At 40.2% G+C, this 19,693-nt stretch overlaps 1 protein-coding gene across 4 annotated transcripts in view; it reads left to right on the forward strand.

The window, feature by feature from the left end:
• LOC131694091 (ras-like GTP-binding protein Rho1) overlaps window positions 1-18,941 on the forward strand; it is a 65,771-nt gene extending 46,830 nt beyond the window's left edge. For all 4 annotated transcript variants that reach the window (XM_058982468.1, XM_058982471.1, XM_058982469.1 and 1 more), the window contains 4 exons: window positions 3,485-3,634; window positions 12,783-12,863; window positions 12,969-13,931; window positions 17,417-18,941. In XM_058982468.1, coding sequence (XP_058838451.1) covers window positions 3,485-3,634; window positions 12,783-12,863; window positions 12,969-13,160 — 423 coding nt within the window. In that variant the 3' untranslated portion in view covers window positions 13,161-13,931; window positions 17,417-18,941. The remainder of the gene's footprint in view (window positions 1-3,484; window positions 3,635-12,782; window positions 12,864-12,968; window positions 13,932-17,416) is intronic.
• The last annotated feature ends 752 nt before the right edge of the window (window positions 18,942-19,693 follow it).

Consider the following 19,693-nt stretch of genomic DNA (forward strand, 5'->3'; position numbering starts at 1 on the left):
CGGATGTTCCATCGATTCTGGGTTAATCGCCAGACACGCGTGGTTCGAATCCTTCCCGCAATGTTTAAAGCGTTCAGAATCAGGGGCATTTTTTTTTTAAAAATTCCTTTCCAATGGATTCATCCAACGTTTGATGATTTCGCTGGTTCTCCATAATATAGTTCACATGAGTACGCTGTGCAGTTGCGTGATATCTACTCAATTTAAACCGGATGAAACAGGATCGATGAAAGCGAAACCAATCAACATGCAGAAATAGAAAGAGATTGTTTCTGGTTTAGTGCTTCATTTCGCTGACAATATTTGAAGCGAAAAAGTACGACTATGCTTCAGCGAAGTAGTTACATATTGTATGTCACGTTTACTTATGGTGTTGTGGTTGAATCGGCATTAGGGAGAATGACGAAACTAAGCGTCATGTTTCTTGGAGAAAATATCTGTATGCTGCACTCGTAGTCGTTGGATCAAGCCGTAGTAGTACGTATTAAACCAATGATGTCTAAATTATCACACTAGGTTGTGAATTCTTAAATGAAGACAATCATGCGACGCAAGACCAGCGATCGTACGTCAGCACTGAATCCCTTTTCATTTTTTTCCCTTGAGCTATGCGTCATCGTTTATTTTCTTAGAATTGAAATGATGGAGAGTTTGTTCGCAAACTCGATGAGGGGGCAGCAGGGGAGACTAGCGGAGACCGACCATCACACTTCAAATCGGGCAAATCACACACCCATTCGCTGAGCGGAGTAAATAAACAACATTCCGATAAGGCTTTAAATAAACCCGTGAAATCATATTCTGCGGGAGAGTGCTTTTTCAGTACGATTGTCAACATTTCGTATATTGGAGCTAAGGTATAGTGGAAAGATTGGCTAGGAAAACTGGCTAAATGGACGTTAGGTTATCTTTCGTTGGTCATTGAATTGATATCGCCCCGAGCAGTTCCGAACACGTGAAAGCAATCGACTAACGTTCGTGGAAACCACGACTCATTTGCCACTCTTCACCTTTCCTTATGTCAATTAAATAAATCCATCAGAATGGAGGAAAGGGAAATCCACCAATTGGGTCAAGGTTCGGCTCACTATGACCCAATAAAGCGGAAACTCGGGAAACCTGTTTTCAGTATTGGAGAAAAAAATATTTATTTTTTATAATAATGGGCTTAATTAACGAAGATTTTTTTCTAACCCTGAAAGGAGTATCAAATAGAATTCTCTAAAATGTTTTGTTCCGCAACAAAAATAACATAATAATTTAAAATATCGCAAAACAGGTAACACCACAACAATACAGTATGAGTAATGCGGAGCGGATCTCCATACAATACCCATCGTTTTCAACACGTCCAACAGCTGCCAGCCCCCAGGCGTCTTTGCACCTGCCCATCCATCCATCAAACATTACTTGACCTGTGTGCTGCCGGCCTCCCCGATTGGATTGGGACGCTGTGTGCTGACATCATCGGTGTAATCATCATCGGCCACACAGTCGCTCTGTAGGAGAGAGGATGCGCAAGGGTGGTTGGGGGGTCTCCCCTAGTGTATGAGGAAAGAGAAAAACAGTTCCCGGCCCATCCGAGTGCTGCTGATACTGTACTGCCTTTTCTCTGCTGTTTTTATCGGTATATGCGCTTACGACGACAATGACGGCGAAGAGGAAAGAAAAACAAAATACAGCAAAGAAAAGGTGGATATCACTTCGACGACTGCGAGTTTTTTCGGGTCCGTCGGAACCATATGCAAGGTTCAGCGTGGATAAAACCAGTTTTGGGCGGATGTTTGAAGATGAAGCCCTTACCCATCGTTTATAGATTCTCTTACTGGAACGACGTTATCATGTGCCAACATTTCCGCGTTGTATTTATTAAGTTCTTTTACAAAGGTGAAAAGACGCTCCAAAGCTTGTGAATAACTCGTAATAAATTCTTGAATTTATCCTATTACATTATGTTGTGTACTCTTTGGAAGAGCCACGTAAAATACGGTAAACCGGGAATACTCAAGGACTTCAGATTTACGTGAGACAACCTGGAATATTCAAGACATTTTACAACCTCTAATAAAACTTGATTAAATCCTTTCTGAACTATTGATGAGTTCAAAATAATTTTATCACAATATAAGAATTCAGTAAATTTTTTTCTGAATGAACCCCAAATTTTGTATATGTTGCTTCATTCTTGTTACTCTCCCGGTGAGGTGGACGTCAACAATACAAAAATAAGCGGTTATTTTATCCAAAGCTGAATCAGCTTACAACAACCGAATGCAAATTATTAACGTACGCAATCTTCAGTAGAAATTCCAAATAAAATATTTAGTTGGTTGAGAATAGGATTGTTTAGTGAATTCTAAGTTCTTTTTTGTATGACGTTTTTTAGTTTTCAAACTGTTATATTACATCATTTCTACGGTTTCTTTTCATTTTTCGTTCATCAGTACTCACAATACTTTTCTTTTAAATGTTTCGAGTGGTAACCTAATTGCAAAGTAGCGAACATCTACTATAATCTAAAGGACTGTTGGAAATTAGTTATATGAAACAGTTTCAATATGTATTTAAAGACTTTCTTCGACTTGACGTTATACGTATCCAATCAGTAGAATCTAGTCTATTCCAACCCAGTCTAATACACGGGCTCACGAAGAGCAGGATTCCACGCTGGTACTTTTTTTCTCCTTTCGTTATCGCTTCTATTATACAACGGCCATGCTATGGCTCTCGGTGAGAACAAAAAAACAACCTCGTAATGAATAGTACGTAGATAAGGCACTAGTGACAGAAATGTGAAGAATTTATATCCTATCCTCACAGCAGTATCTGTCAATAAGCAGTTTGAATCCGGACTGGACTGGCGTGTGACTTACATCTTAGAATATGAATCAATTGTGGCCAATCGAACAGCGTGATTGTGATTTGATAACGGATCCTCTGACTCAGATCAGTACTGTTTGTTCGAAATAGTTTCGATGCAGTGCATTTATTAGTAGCCGTAAATTTCTATGCTTATTCGGATGCAAGTGTGAACTGTTGCGCTGCTCGAAGTGTTGTCATTGAATTGAAATCGACATTACGTCCGCCAAAGGGATGAGAAATAATAATTCGATAAGGAAAATTACTGCATGACGTCTGCAACAATGAATGCTCGTCTAGCAATGTTGTTATCTTTTGTTTGTTTAAGGGAACATGCTACAGTAGAGTTGCTCTTGGACCGCTCGTTCATTGGCTGGCGTGATTCATCCGCAGTTCGTCGAATGCACACCATAAGAACAGCAATTAGTTATCTCTAATCTTTGAAGCACACGTATTGGAGTATGATCTAAGCACTGGCTATTTTTTGCTGTTGTTCGCTAGTCAGACCAGGTCTCGCAAATATTTATCATAGATAGATGACATCGGATTTTAAAAATAATTAATTTGCTTTCCGCAAACAATAATACTAATGGTAATTAATTTATTCTCATTCTCCTTTTCGCAGGTCGAGCTAGCGTTATGGGATACGGCAGGTCAGGAGGATTACGACCGGCTCAGGCCGCTGAGCTATCCAGACACCGACGTTATACTGATGTGCTTCTCCGTCGATTCGCCCGATTCGCTGGAAAATATACCCGAAAAATGGACCCCCGAGGTAAGAGATTTAAGCGGTTTTGTCGGGGATGCCAACGGGGTGATTTTCATCGGTTTAAACTATCTACGGGGTATACGATACGATCAGAAAGTCGACTGTCGAAGAAGAGCAAGTGAACCACTTTTTTGAAGACCACTTTTCATTGAAGGATTACTCCATATGTTGTCTGGCTTTTTGTTGTCACATGATAGCACAGTTCTTTCATTCGAGAAACTGGCGCTTGTCGTAATCGTGTTCCGCTACATCTCAGTAACCAAGCAGAATTTTAAAATTGTGATAACACCACTTTGTAATGATTTGAAAATTCAGTAACATGGTGTATCTAACTCAATTTACACCAAAACGGCGTTTGTTATAAGAAAGCACGACAGCGACGAAATGTCATGAAACGTCGAGTTTTGGTGTAATCTAGAAAAAATGTATGAGAAAAGTTGGCTGCCCTCTCTGTACGTTTCATGCATATCTAAGACATTTGGCATCAAAAATACGAATTCAATGGGGTGATTTTCCAGCGTGAAATTTTTCAAACTTTGACCGCATTGCAGTAAGTACCCCTTAATCATGGGCCCTATTCTCACAGTCACGTCACCTAGTGACTAGAAGGAAATTTTCTTCTAGTCACCAAGTGACGCGATTGTGAGAATAGGGCCCCCCATATCTGATTGTGGTCCCATTTTGCATAGAACCTTTTTTCGAAGGGCTAAAACTTTTAAAATGTGTCTGTTTTGGAAATTCAATGGTCTCTCTTGCTCACGTTTCCATCGTGTTTTGTTTTATTTTTACTGCCTATAATTGAAAGTAACTCCCTTTGTAGATAACCAATCACGCATGAGACAAATATGCGATCATGCATTCTATGTGTCTTTCTATACACATTTGTTTATTTGTTGTACCAACACTAGCCCCAATTGTGGTTTCTTAGACTATTTTTATTTAAGGATAGACAAAAACATTTTTATTCGTATTTCTAGTCAAGTGGATGTTAAAAGCTGGGGCAACTCTATTGAAAAGTTGCTGAAGTCCAGTAAAAGCGTTGTGGCGACCGTAGATGGCTCTCCTAAAATATAGCAGCAGGAGTATAATATTACGTAGTGTCGAATGCAGACTTGAAGATTCAGGCGCTCAAGAATTGTAGAGCAATCGACCCTGCCAGACAGTAAATCCGAGACGAATAGGGCACGAGAGCAGTTCCTCTGAATGCTGAGTGTATCGAGGTGTATTAACTGACAACGGTTTTCGTAGCTTGGCAGTTGAAATCTGTTTCGCCATGAGAGATGTCAAAGAGCAAAGCGCATGAACCGGCGTTCGATAACCTCGATTCTGTGAATCCCTTTCTGGTAATACGGATTCTAAACAGTAGAACAATATTTTAACATTGTGCGGACTTACGCGCAATAAAGCGATTTAAAGACAGTATACGTCCCTGAAGTTTTGCTATTTGGAAGATGAACTTTAGCTGTCTCGATGCCTTGTCCACAATGTGTGAAGTATGCGGTTTGAACGTTAGGGCCGAATCTAAGATAACTCAAAATTCCTTGACGTCAGAGTGTCTTAGCATGTCCGAGCCGAACAAACGGTAATTGAACTGAATCGGATGATGGTTCCACGTAAACGGGACGATTGAGCATTAGGGTAGGGCATTGTTATATGTAAAAACGTAATCATAACCTAATTAACCGAACACAGCACTTTTTGGTTCCATTTGGGGTCCTAAACAACTGTGCAAAATTTGAGGTCGATTGGATTTGACGCGGCGTAACGCATTGCGTTTGAAATTTGTATGGAAATTAGTATGGGAAAACCTACTTTTTTGAATTTTCAATTTTACAGACTACAATTCTTCCTGCAGTATACCAACAACTAGATAGAAGTGTAGTCCAGGATATGCTGAACAACTTTGCCGAAGGATGCTTGGTGCTAGAATGTCTCTACAACAAGTTATAGCTGTTCAAAGTTCGATAGATAGAATTAATTGCCAAAAATCTTTTTTTTTACCAACACTGCGGGTGTACCAATGACATTTCATATAGCATACCAAAATAGCATCATATACTTTAAATTTATCACATTGGTATGTTTGGATGAATTATTCAAAAGCCTTAGCTTAATTTTATGGGCCTAGGTAGTTTCGTAATAGGGCGTAGTAAGGGAGAGGGGGGGGGGAGGCTTCAATATATAGAAATTCTAACTGAAATAACTGAAATTTTGTCGAGTTGAAATGTTCAGATGAATTATTTTAAAGCATTTGCACAATGTCCTATGCATAATAGTAACGATGAAACGAAACATACTGTATCCCTCTGCATTGACTTTATATCAATGGAAGTAAAGTGGCAGACCGAATCAACTGATGTCGAGTTGATATGTCAGAGGAATGCATTGATTATATTTCAGTTTAATACGCACTACGATTTGATAGGATGCTCTTTTCGATGTTGTTCGATCACCTGAAGTAAAAATGCTGTTGAATTGGGGCTCTTGTGGATTGTGTAAATGTTGTAAAATAATTCATCTGAACATTCCAACTCGATAAGATTTCAGTTATTTCAGTTCAAATTTCCATATTTAAAAGTCTCCCCCCCTCTCCCCTCACTACGCCCTATTGTTAAACTAACTATGCCCATGAAATTGAGCTAAGGCTTTTGAATAATTCATCCAAACATACCAATGTGGTAAATCTAAAGTATATGATGCTATTTTGGTATGTTATATGAAATTTCATTGGTACACCCGCAGTGTTGGCAAAAAAAGATTTTTGGCAATTAATTCGATCTATCGAATTTGAACGGCTATAACTTGTTGTAGAGACATTCTAGCACCATGCATCCTTCGGCAAAGTTGTTCAGCATATCCTGGACTACACTTCTATCTAATTGTTGGTATACTGCAGGAAGAATTGTAGTCTGTAAAATTTAAAATGCAAAAAAGTAGGTTTTCCCATACTAATTTCCATACAAATTTCAAACGCAATGCGCTACGCCGAGTCAAATCCAATCGACCCCAAATTTTGCACAGTTGTTTGGGACCCCAAATGGAACCAAAAAGTGCTGTGCTGAAAAACGATCATTTTACCCCACCCTATTGAGTATTTTCATTCTGTTCAGATCACACCACGTATTGAAGCACTTTGAAGAAATTTGGCATCGGTTGCATCACGTATCTGTCGAAAAATCTTCAAGTCGTCGGCAAAAGAGAGGCGTGGTCGTTGTAGTTTGATATTGCCGTCATTAAAATAGAGGATAAATATTACTGGATCGAGTTGGCTTCCTTGCGGGATACCGGATGTAGCGAAAAATGGTGTAGATTGGTAGTACTTAATGTTGATTTGGATTTACTTTCCAACGAAGAAGTTTTCCGTGAATGGCGGGTTTATCTAGGCTGGCTATTGCAATATCATGGTAGATTTCATCGAAGGCCGCGTTGGTCGTTTGCTTAGGAAAAACAACCAGCTCGAATAGTTTGTATTCCGCACGAAATTCCTCGACGATTATCAATGTTTGATTTGTTTCTTGTTTTATGAGCGGGAAACATGTGGGCCGCTTTCCAACAAATAAGATATATTCTAGTAGCGAGAGATAATTTGAAGACTGACTTATAGAAGTGGATCAAGAAGATGCACTTTTTTAAAAAATCAAGGGCCCCCATCTGAGCCTGGGGAACTAGGTGCCTTCAGCTTGGAGCTTGCTGCAAAGATAGAGGCCTTTTCGACGCAATTCCGAAAGATGGTTCATTCTGAAGAAGTAGTGAGATTTGTGACAGCGCCGACTTGTGGTGTAAGACGCTCGAAGGAAAAAACACCTGAAATTTTGTAGGGAAACAGTTGGTAGATTTCCTTAGCATCGGTGCCTAAAACTGGATTGAATAACATACAAGATGGTAACTAGGATCCGTTTCGCTGCTCATTCACATACTTCCAGAACGATTTAGGCTTAGATTTCAGTTGACGTTCGACGATCCGCAGGTTTCTGGGGAAGACCTGCCTGCTTTGCTGTTTGTATTCGTGGTTGAGTTGAAATTATTGGCTTCGTAATGTTAGTGTCTTATGCTTCGAGAATTTTTCAAATTCAGTTCTTTTGGCAGTTTTTAATCGTCTTAGGACCGTTGGTTGCCAAGGAATGTGTTGATTGGCGCTAATTGTTCATTTTGATGCATGCAGGTCAATAAGGTAATTTAGAGTATTAGAAAAAGTCGTCGCTGCATAACTTCGTCGTTGGTAAAATTTTCGTCCAAATTTATATTCGGCGGCGCACCGAGTTGCGCGTATGATGTTTGTGCTGTTGGTCTCGTGTTTGTTAACTTGTACAACAGACATGCATGTTTTGTTTCACCTATAAGTCGTATCAAACCATCGATGGGATACCGGCACTTCGGAAAATGTTAAAAAAGGAAAAAAGAAAAGCGGCAGTTTAATCTGTCTATTGAAGGGTTTTAAGAAGATGTATAATAGGGACATATAAGAGAGATCACGGCTTGTCTATACATCTCGAACCGGGACATTGGGTGGTCTTCTTCGGGCCCGAAGGAAAACTACTAGTTGGGATCTGACAGAACAATACTCGATGCGCACCCTGACAATGTGTTCAATATCATCATAACCATGGCCACAGGCACAGACACTACTACCCACGACCTCAATACGACGGAAATGTGCATCCAGTGTTTAAGAGTTTGACATGGGTCGGTACATTGCACGGATGAAGTCAAGACCCACATCCATCCCCTTAAACCAAGGGTTCATCGATACCTTAGGGACTATTGAGTATAGCTTCCTTCCTATTTTCCTGTTGCTCCACGAAGTTTGCCAACTTTCGAGGGTTCTCTGATGAGCAATACTGAAAAATTCGTTGAAGCAAATGGGTCTTTCATGAATGTCGCTTTCTAAAACACCTATCTTAGCTAAAGAGTTCGCCTTCTCATTGCTTGAAATAGAGCAATGAGAATGGAACCAGAGCAAGGTAATCTCTAACGATTTGCCAGACAAAGCACATAATATGGAGTACTCTCCATATTTCATCGAGCGAATAGCGTTAATGGAACGGAGGCTATCGGAAACGCTGAAGTAATGGTCTGTCGGTAATGTGCGAATGACTCCAAGGATATACTGAATAGCAGCTAGTTCTGCGGCATAAACCGAAGCAGAGTCACTGAGTTTGTAGAAAGTGGTGAACATTTGGTCAAAAATACCGAAGCTAGTGGACCCTTCGAGGATCGATCCGTCAGTATAAAACATTTTACTGCAATTGACTGATCTGAATTTAATAAAAAAAAATCGGGCGGATGTGGTCCAGCATTCCACGGATCTCGCCTTTCATGGACGTGTCGAAGAAAACAGTCGATTCAGAAATATTTAAGAACGTTGGGATTGTAAGAAGAAGGATTATTATTCTGCACCATGTAGTCAAAGTACACAGACATGAAACGGATCTGAGAATTGAGCTCGACAAGCCTTTCGAAATTTTCAATCACCTCCGGATTCAAGATATCGCATAGAATCGATATGAGAGTTCCCAAAACCGATTTTTCAGCGGGAGAACGCCCGACAAGACTTCGAGACTCATCGTATGGGTCGACTGTATGCACCCTAAGGCGATACGCAAACAACGAAACTGAATTCTTTCGAGTTTGATGAAATGTATGTTCGCAGCGGAGCGAAAGCAGAATCATCCGCATTCCATTACCGACAATATCGTTGTTTGATACAATTATAATTAGGTCTCCTGGGTAGGCACCCCACAATGTTCCGGTTATTGTACGAAGAAAGTTGATCCTTTGTTGCTATTTCTGTTTCAGATACCTAATGTGGTATCCCCAAGCAGAGCTGCAAATTTTTAACAGGTGGTTTTGAACTTGAAGAAGGAACACATCTCAAAGCATGCCCTACTATGTTCAATTCGCAGATGTTCGTTTGCATCATTCATTCAAACAACCCAGCTGCTCAATCATTTGCCATTCGTTTTCAATTTCATTGACCCTATGAATATCTCTCTACTGGGGTATTGACTAGGTCCTTCTTGAAAAAACTACTATGAACATACTTCTTACTGTTCATGTAAGCTTGAAAATGCAAAACATGTCCACGTTTAGCCTGGACTGGCCTCTACAGTGCAGATGGCAACCTTGGTTGGTGAATGAAAAAGCATCAATTTGAAATGAAGACGTACGGTTTAGCCATGAAAATCCCGCCAACTTGAAAATGAATGATTAAGGGAGGCTTTGAATTTGAACCGTGGTTGGGGTTGAATTGAACTGAAAGTTGGCATTTGAAAATGAAAATTTGCATCACTGTCCCAAGTACTTTTCAAGTCGAACCAGACCCCTAGATATTTTACTGTGAAGACCTGAGCGATAGTTTGACCCATTAATACAAGCTGTAGTGTGCTGGTTCACGCTTCCTAGAAAATATAACTAGCTCGGTCTTCTCCGTGGAGAATTCGATACCCAGCTTAATAACCCAAGCAAATAAATTGTCCAAGGTATTCTGTAATGGTCCTTGTAGATTGACAGCTTGGGGCTTATATTTTCGGAAGCCGAATTGTGTGTCGAATAACTTCCGAACAGACCTAAGCATTGCAATCGGTCAATACGAGTTGTGATCGGAGGATTTTTTTCCTGGTTTTTGGCTAGCAATAACACTCACTTGTCTCCAAACGTATGGGATAACAGTCTGATCATTCTTTGGCCCACCACGGATTGAGAGAACGATTTTGGATGTTCGCGCCGGGTATTAGTTTAGTCTGAGCTTGGTTTGCGTTGTAAAGAATCAAGCCAGCGAAAAAGCAGTACTCTTCCTTCGGAGGATGTTCTTGAGTGTATTTTGTCAAATACGCGGCAGCACGGCTCTTCCAATTATTGTTTCGTGATATAATATTGATTGAATTCAATGGCCTTGAATCGTGATTGAGTCCATGATCGGCAGATGGTCGCTGCCTGGTGATCAAGGATTGTCTTCCACGTGAATTCAAACTGCAGCGATGTTGAGCAGAAGGACAAGTGTAGGGCATTCGAGTGTGCTGGGGGAGCAGGAATCTGCTTCATTTCGCCCGTGGTTAAAATTGTCAAATTGAAGTTATGGCAAAGATCGTGACCTAAGGAAGATCGGTTATCATCGTAAAGGCAACTCCATTCCGCACCGTAAGAGTAGTCTCCTAAAACTAGTGGCAGTGCATGCAGGGATTCTATGATATCGTGTAGCCGTCGGTGCCTTACCGCGGTGTTGGGGGGAAGGTTAATTCTGTAGAAGGAATAGAATCTTTTGATCTTAAAAATTACTCCTTAGAGGGTCTCTTGATCAAGGTGAATGATATTAAAATCGTGGAAGGTAGGATTTATATTCGGAAGTTAACCAAGTTTCACATAATGCAAATGCATCACATCTACAGTTATTTATTAACAACATGAAAGAATTCATTTTCGGGATGATACTTATGCAGTTCCATTGTATAACATTGATCGAATACGTGACCACGTTCGACGAGTTAGCCTTCGCAGAATACAATCGCTGAACGGAGGGGCCATTTGGTAGTCAACCGCTTCAGAAATGTTCTTACTGCAGGCAGAAAAACTAACAACAGATTCAATGGTATCGGCAATATTGAAAGTTTGAATTATCCAGTCCACAAATAATTCCAGTGCGGCAATCATTCGCGAAGTGGAATAATGGAACAAATGGGTATTTTTAGTGTTCCGGGAAGTGCTGGGAACTTCGTCTCTGATCTTAATGCTCGAAGATCAGGAGTTATTTGTTTCCATTTGGTGTAACGAAATATTCAATAGCATTTTCAATAGATGTTTGGAGCTCCGTAAAGGGACACACTCTTACCATTACAAGTAAGTTTTGGACAGGAGATGTTCGTCGTCTTCCTATAACTTCTAGGCACCCTAGTAGATGTTCCCTCATGTGGCTCATCAGCTCCGTCCTTGTTAGGAGGCGAGAAAACATAGAGGTTCGTTAAGGATGGTGGCGTAGTTTTCTTCAACATTTCTACGAAAGAATGCTTGGAACGCCACGCAAGGGAATTTGCGTTTACCACCACACCGCCAAGAGATTATGCACTCTCTGCACAGTAAGGACACTTTTCAGCATTCCTACTGCACGAATCAATCACATGATTCTCGCCATAATTTCCACTTTTTGCTACAATGGATGGCTATGTGGCCCAATTGTTTACACTTAGTGCAATTCGTGTCCCGCGGTACAAACAGACGGACATGATCTCGTGAAAGGGGATGTAGTTCGGTAAAGCGAAAGTCACCGGATAAGAGTTCGATTGTGGGTATGTTTTCGAACCATCTCCCACGAGTACTACTGATTTCGAATGATTGCAATCCAGTATTTTAATCAACTGAAGTAAGCGGTTTCCAAAACAGCTAACCATGTACTTCAGCAGATTCTCGTATGTCAAACGCTCTTCGTTGACAACACCTTCAATTTCTACCCTTACCGCTGGAATATGCACATTACAGTCCCGCATAAAGTGATCGCAGCATGCAATCTCATTTACCTGCTTTAAGTTTGCTAAAACAACCCTAACGTTGTCTGGGCGAACCTATGACATTTCGGTCACAGCTGACAACAGTTTTCTCAGATCTTCAGAAATCTAGAAGATTCAGCGATTTCGGCTTGGGCCGAAAGAAGACCACAAATGGACCATTTGAGCGTTCTGGATATCGATTGGACCGGAGGGCCTTAGAAGTCGAACCCGATTCCATTTGACCATCCTGAAAGAGAACCATCACAACCGTCAACGCGCGGGATCAGCGCCCGTCCAGACGAGGAAAAGCCGTAACGGTGCTATAGAAAGATAAAAAATTAATTTTTAAAGGGTATTCCAACGACGAAATGATCCTGTCGGTATAGCTGTCTATTGTTTAATTCAAGAATTGCGCGAACAATATGCTTTTCACTTGCTGATCGATCTCTTGTCTACTCTGCACCACCGGCCGAGACGCCGGCAATCAAACCACACAAAGGCTTCCGAGGAATAATTGAGCACCAACTAAACGCAAAGAAAGAGCGAAACTATGTGTTCAGTTTCTATTCCAATCTAGGTTGATATCATTTTCGAAGTTTTTTAAATCTATTATTTAACTTAACAGTATCGAATTATATTCTTGAACTCATTGTATCCTCCATTTGTTCCCATTTCAGGTCAAACATTTTTGTCCAAACGTACCCATTATTTTAGTGGGCAACAAAAAAGATCTCAGAAATGATCCCCACACAATTAAGGTGAGTATCTTGTCCCATGTGACCACACCACACCAAATCTACTGTATCGTAGAAAATCCTTCCGTTCCCATCTAATCCCGTACCTCGTTATATCTCCATCACCAGGAATTGGCCAAAATGAAACAGGAGCCAGTGAAGCCACAGGAAGGACGTGCAATGGCCGAGAAAATAAACGCATTCGCTTATTTGGAGTGTTCGGCCAAGTCGAAAGAGGGCGTACGCGAGGTGTTCGAAACTGCCACCAGGGCCGCGTTACAGGTCAAAAAGAAGAAGAAGAGTAAATGTGTTTTGCTCTAAAAGAGCAAAATGAGCGCTTACTGGATGAGAAACAAGCAACAAAACAGCATACACAAACACACGCATACACGCCACACGTTTCGCGGAGAGGATGAGAAGTGTTAGAGAAGCGCGCAGGATAAGCAAACTGCTGGAAAAGGAAAACCAACTACTAAAAAACGAGTCTATCTCTACCGTATAAAAGTAACTACAAAAAAACACAACATACACACTCTCAGTACGCCAGCGAAAGAAAACACGAGAAGAGTTATAACGAGCATCATTTTTTTCCAATTCAACTTGTCGAAAGTGAAAAAAAAACAAAAAACCCCGGTATTCTTTCCTCTCCAATCATTTTTATTACTTGTCGCGCGGGCATCTATTAGATGTGTTTTTATTACTAATTAATAATGATAAAACTCCTATTATTATACTTTAGAATATATGAAGCAAAGATTATTTGGAAGGAAGTGAAAACATGTTGAAGATAACAGTCTAAATAAAAGGCTAGATTTTTAAACAAACACACCATCAGGTATGTGAAATGGTGGCGAAATATTATACTAACACTTACTGAGAAATATGAGAAGCCGAAGAAAAAATCGTCAAAAGCAGAACGGGCTTTTTTTCTGAACGTCCAAGTGAAAACCAACCAACCAACAAGCACCCGCAAAAGTTGACTGTCGCTCCGTTACACAAAGTTGTCTTTCGTTTGTCCGGGAGACTGTTCAACCTCGCGAGAGGTGGTCTGGTTCGATACATCGGAGAGGTCGTCAAGAATTTGATACCAAGGTAAGTATTGGGTCATGCTTTAATACGCTGCAAGCTGCATTTATTTTGTGACTCACGATGGAAAACGACCTGTGTTGTGTCCCCGGTAGATTGTATGGGTCAAATGGGTCAAACGGTATGCTTCGTAGGACGTCAGTTGTTAGTGTAACATCACCTCGCTCTCTACAGAGGTACGATCACGCGTGATCGTACCGAATATCGAGTATAGATATAAGATTAACTCACAGTTTTAGCAATACTCCTACGGCCGGCTGTTTGGAGTTCAAATTGCTGTAGTTTAGGGAAAAAAGTAATTACTCTCGATGGCCGGCTATCCAGAGTTTAAACACAAGAAAAACATAAATAAATGTCTTTTTGCTTTGAGCATTCGTATACTCAAAGACTAACCATCCCACAGCATAAAAACATTCATTTCGTGGTTTCGCCTGCTTGTGGCGAATCCTAGACCTATACCTGTCCTTCAATCCAACTCCGTAATACCTATGGAAGCGTCGCTGAGTCGGGGGCCTTCTCTAAGTAGGTATTACATCAACATTTCCTACCCTATCCTAAGTATCGGTGAAGATGGTCGTGGCCGGCAATAATGATTCTCATGCTATTGGTTTACTGAACTCAAAAGAGATAAAGTTCATTCCCGATCATTTATCTCACAAGCAAGATGAGTTGAACTACCTATAGGCAACATGATAATCGTTAGTATGCAATCTACGAATAGCACCGTGCTTCGCAACGCAACGCAACGCATCACGTCGCTCTCTACAGAGAGCAATCTATGGTTAAAAAGATTTTCTAATATGGAATTTACTGTATCTATATTGTTGGCTATTTTCGGCATATTTAAGACTAAGGCTGGATTTTCGTGAACGATGAATTTATGCCTTTACGTGCATGCCTCCGGACGCATTCATGTCTTTTGTATGTTTTTCGATTTATTATAAACTTAGGATGCTAAGATATTAGTAAATACGTTTTGCTTATTCGTATTCTAGCATTTTTAATATTTTGCGAAGATCTCCTTGGTAAAACAGCTGAATTTATAATTCCAATTTCCGTAGCATGTTGTGCCTCCTGTCAAACTCATCCGAAATTAGAGGTAGAGTTTTGATTGATTTCCACCAGAACTCCGGCCCAAACGAAGGAACGAATTGATTTGAAGCGATATTCTGGAGAAAATTAGTCAAGAGCTCGGCTGATTTGATTGAAATGTTACTTGCCAAGATGAGGTATACTATATAGGTATCCACACATCTCTATATTACAAGCTGCATTGATATTGAGCTGTTTGCAAGTAAACGAATCAAACAACAATTACACATGTACTTGGGAGGAAAAAGAGATTCTAGGCTTAAGGGGTGGGCAGAATAGTGTAAAAGTGCGAATGAAAGGTCAGATATCTCAAGAGATGCTTGTGGAAATATCGCTTATTCTGTTTTGTATCTTTATTTTTTAGCAGAATTTAAGTGACTCAGCTTTTAATATGCTGAAATGATAGAAATGATGAAGAAATAGAGGAATTGATCATTGCTGCTTCGGTGAGGGATTTGATTTTTGAAAGAAAAACAATCATGTGAAATTTGACTGTGTTGAAGCAGCATGGGTTGAGATTGCAGTCTGCAGTTAGCGTCACATACAACAAATAGAACAAATGAAAACTTTCTTGTAGTTATATAATTAGGTTTAAATTTTCAAATTTCACGTGTTAACCATTCATAATCCTGAGACAAAGTGGTACTTGACTCATTTAGATACATACAATGGCTATATAATTCCTCATTTGAACGGTAGGTTCCGGTGTGTTGGTGATAAGCTCGCCCAAATAGCTTGCATTGTGTTACGAAGGACATAACGTGCTGTGGAAAAGGCAATTAGATATTGGAAAGCTATTGAGCAACCTCGCCGACGCCGCTTCGTATCCTTGGTCTCGGTTATGCAACACCGCCAAGCGCTAATTGGTATATATTCAAAGAACTGCCCATGTTTAAAAGAAGAATCAACCCTTATGTTTAAGTAAACCGAACAAACGAGCAGATCAGCAGTTTGCTAGCGAACTTACTTAGCATGTAGATTCAAAGAATTGCCGGCAAACGAATGGTCCAAATACGACGGAGTCGGTGGTGTAGCCTTTTGCTCTCAGTCGGCAACCACCGGGAAATCACAGCCAGACTTGTTATGTGCTCACACAATGTGCACAAAGAGCGAATTACACCGATGGAAAATAGAGCAGCACAAAAACACAGCGATGTGCAGGACGATCGCACAAAGAGAAACTTGTAAACGAAAAAGAAAAAGATCTGTGCACCGAGAGCTGCACAATTTCGCGCAGAGTCACCTTAAAGAACCACTTTTTTGTGCCTCCCATCACTGGCAAGCAAGTAGAAAGGCGAATCAAACTACAATTCAGATAAAAATTGATCGGAAGAAAGTTTTTAAAACGTTTTTTGGTTGCCTTCTCTGCTTCCGTGCGTGTGGGACCGAGATTCACCCTAAAGAGCCTCTTTATTTCTGCTTTTTGAGGTGTGCAGCCATGGAGTCGAATGCACGTATGGGAGCAACACACATCGGAGTGAAGAGGTTTATTGTGAAAAAGAAGAGCGGTTGGTCGCATGAAAAGTACAAAGAGCGTTTTTTATTGTTCTCTTTATTTGCTCTGAGGTGCATTACATCCCTGATACAGCAGACCAGGATGATGATGATGTGCTCGATACCCAGACACTTGTACCGGGACATTGTGGAATCCTTTTGTGGGAATTGTAACGATAGCACATGGTCTTATAAGCATAGGGTTAGCTTCCGTTGCATTTGGTTTTATATTATGTTTGAGTGAATGCGTTATTCGGGTAAAGTGACCATTATGCCAAATTTGAAAGCATGCGTCCCTTGCTGTTATGCCAAATAACCTTATGTGAAAAGAAATTATGGCAAACGACGTGCTCCCGCAGCTACAGCAACTCTTCGGCAAATCAATAAAGTTATCAACAAGAATGGACGGACTTTTGAGCATTCTAGTAGGAAATACGAATCTGAAAGCATCTAGTTCCCCGGGCCTAGATGGTATCTCGTGTTTGAGTGCCCTATCAAAATTATTCAAGCTGGTTGTTTGGACCTCTATTTCGTTTCGCTGCAAACACTACATTGCAGACGACCAAAACAGTTTTATTCCTAATCGATCAACAACGACCAACCTATTCTCGTTCACAAGATATATACTCAATGGATTCGCTGATGTATTGCAAACCGACGCTTTTACATGGATTTCTCTGCGGCCTTCGAATAGTCCGTAGTTGTGCATCTTACGCTGTGCAAAGGTAAGGGCATAAATTGTGTTATGTCTTATCGAACTTCCCTAACATGGTTTTCTATTATCAAATGTTCAATCGTGAGCCACAGGCAGAGCAGTTGTATGAACCAATTCAATGTTTTGCATATTATCCTTGTTAGGGAAGTTAACTAATTGTTTTCTTTTTCCTTTTCTTCTACTTTTGCAGCATAAATTCCTTGTGAACTGCACTAATCCGATGTCCGATGTTCAGAAAATGGCTCCTCGCCGAAAATGTTCAACAAGGCAAGAACCAGTCACACAAAACCGCCGGTAGCAACTAATAGTTCGGTCAGCGGGTAATCCCGAGCAAGTGAATACATATGCTGGAAACACTCGAACACCTTGTGCTAGAGAAATGAGAAACTGCCAACTGGACTGGTATTAGCATACAACACAATTACCATCGCCTTTGGATACTATCGAATCCACCGCTACCAGGCCTCCCTTTTACGGGTCATTGTACACCTTGCCTCTCCACCCTTTGAAGGCAACTTTCTTTCTCCTGATTTGAAGAAAAATTAAAAATAAAAATTTCACCAAAAGTGAATGTACGAAGTACGATCGAGTGTTTTACACTGGGAATTTACTTAGTATTTGTAACATATAGGGAAAGATAACACACTTTTGACAACCCAAATTGTACTCTGTAAGCTCTTTGTATTTTAAAGTATGCACAAATCTACATTGAATATTTGAATAATCAAATCACTATAAACAAATGTATCTAGCTTGTTTAGGTTTGCATTTATTGCGATTAGCTGCACCTGTTGTTTTATGGTGTCGAATTTTGAAGCAATTTTCTAGCTCAATGAGCACTTTTTGCCACACACCGCGGAAACAGCATCTTAAGATAGCGTGTATGTGCTTGTGTTTACCTCAGAAAGATAAAAGAAAACTAATTTTCTCGTCTTACTGCTGGGAAAAAAACTGAACCATAAATGTGAGAAAAAAGTGCTGAACATATTATAAAATCTAGAATTAACTAATCGTATGCTGAGTGAAATAGATCAGCAATTTAATCATTTTATGCCGCAGTGATTTAAATTTTTGGTAGCTTCGTATCATGAGGCGAAATTTGTGTTGAAAATCGTTTCAGAACAGAAGTCATACTAAGCTGATATGCACTTGCAATTATTTTTCGGATTGTTGACTCATGCACAACTAATTATTTCCCGATTTTAATGAATGGAACGAGAAAGTAAGAATAAAAATCAATCGTGCTTAGAATAATCAATTGTAATTTAATTATTTTATGAGAGCTAGCAAAGTATCGCATATTAATCCAACATATTTACGGACCCAAACCTGTAACCTGAAAAGGAACAACAATATTTCCAGATTATAACGAAAACACCCCCACGAAAACCAAACTCCCAACGGTAGGTAAACTCCTCACCAAATAACATAGCAGCATACACATACACTCACTGGGGGATCTTACTATTACTAACTAACACATGCTACATACACATACATCTAGAGACTTCAAATAGGTAAAAGTAATCAATTGAAATTTGAATGAAAGGAAGCCACTTTTTCATTTTAAAGCTATCATTCGTATAAGAAGTAAAACTTATATGTAATACTGATTAGTTAAATAATCGAGCAGGCAAAGGAAGTAAACAAAAAAAAGATGTTTTTAAAACTTTTATTGATTATAAATAAACAGAAAAAACTTATGTTTTCAGAAATCCGTTCACCAATGATTTCGATTTATCACATATCTGATTTATCTCCGTCCGTATAGGGTAAGTAATCATGTGGTAGAGTTGTGCGCCTTTTTTGATCGGCTACCGTACCGGTTGGTGTAATAGTAACGCCTTGGGCAGCGTCTCGCCGTTAGTGTTGGTGGCGATGCTGAATGATATGAACAAAATGGTACCCAAGCGTTCCAAAATCAAGAATGTTTCTTTTATCGAAGATCTCTACTTTTTTGTTCAGTAGGGGGAATGGGCGCGTTGTGCCAGATTCGTTGAGGCATATTTCGATTGTAAGTCACTGAATGCCTGACGCTCAGAATTATTTTTTGGATCGTCGTCAACAGACCTCTGGGCCCCAATGGTGTTGCCTAAACTAACTACATTTAAGGATGAACAATATTTTAGCTTTTATCGAATTGCTCTACTAATCGTCAAAAACAGTCTCCACATTGTTAAAAATACGCTAAACACCAGTTACAGTGCTCTGACGAACATAGATGGTTATCCTGAAAGGTAATCGCAGAAAAGAGTTTTTGCGTGGAGCTCGAATGTGGGTTTGAAGATACAGGCGTCCGAGGATCGCAGAGCAATCCACCCTGGAACACAGCAAGTCCGAGACGAACAGGGCTCGAGAGCAGTCCCTCCGGATACTTAGAGTGTAGCGCTGTATTAACTGACAACGGTTTTCGTAGTTCAGCAGCGGGAATCTGTTTTGCTAAGGAAGATGTCGGAGTGCGAAGCGT

This window comes from Topomyia yanbarensis, chromosome 3 (assembly GCF_030247195.1).
Source record: "Topomyia yanbarensis strain Yona2022 chromosome 3, ASM3024719v1, whole genome shotgun sequence".
In the NCBI taxonomy this organism is placed as follows: domain Eukaryota; kingdom Metazoa; phylum Arthropoda; class Insecta; order Diptera; family Culicidae; genus Topomyia; species Topomyia yanbarensis.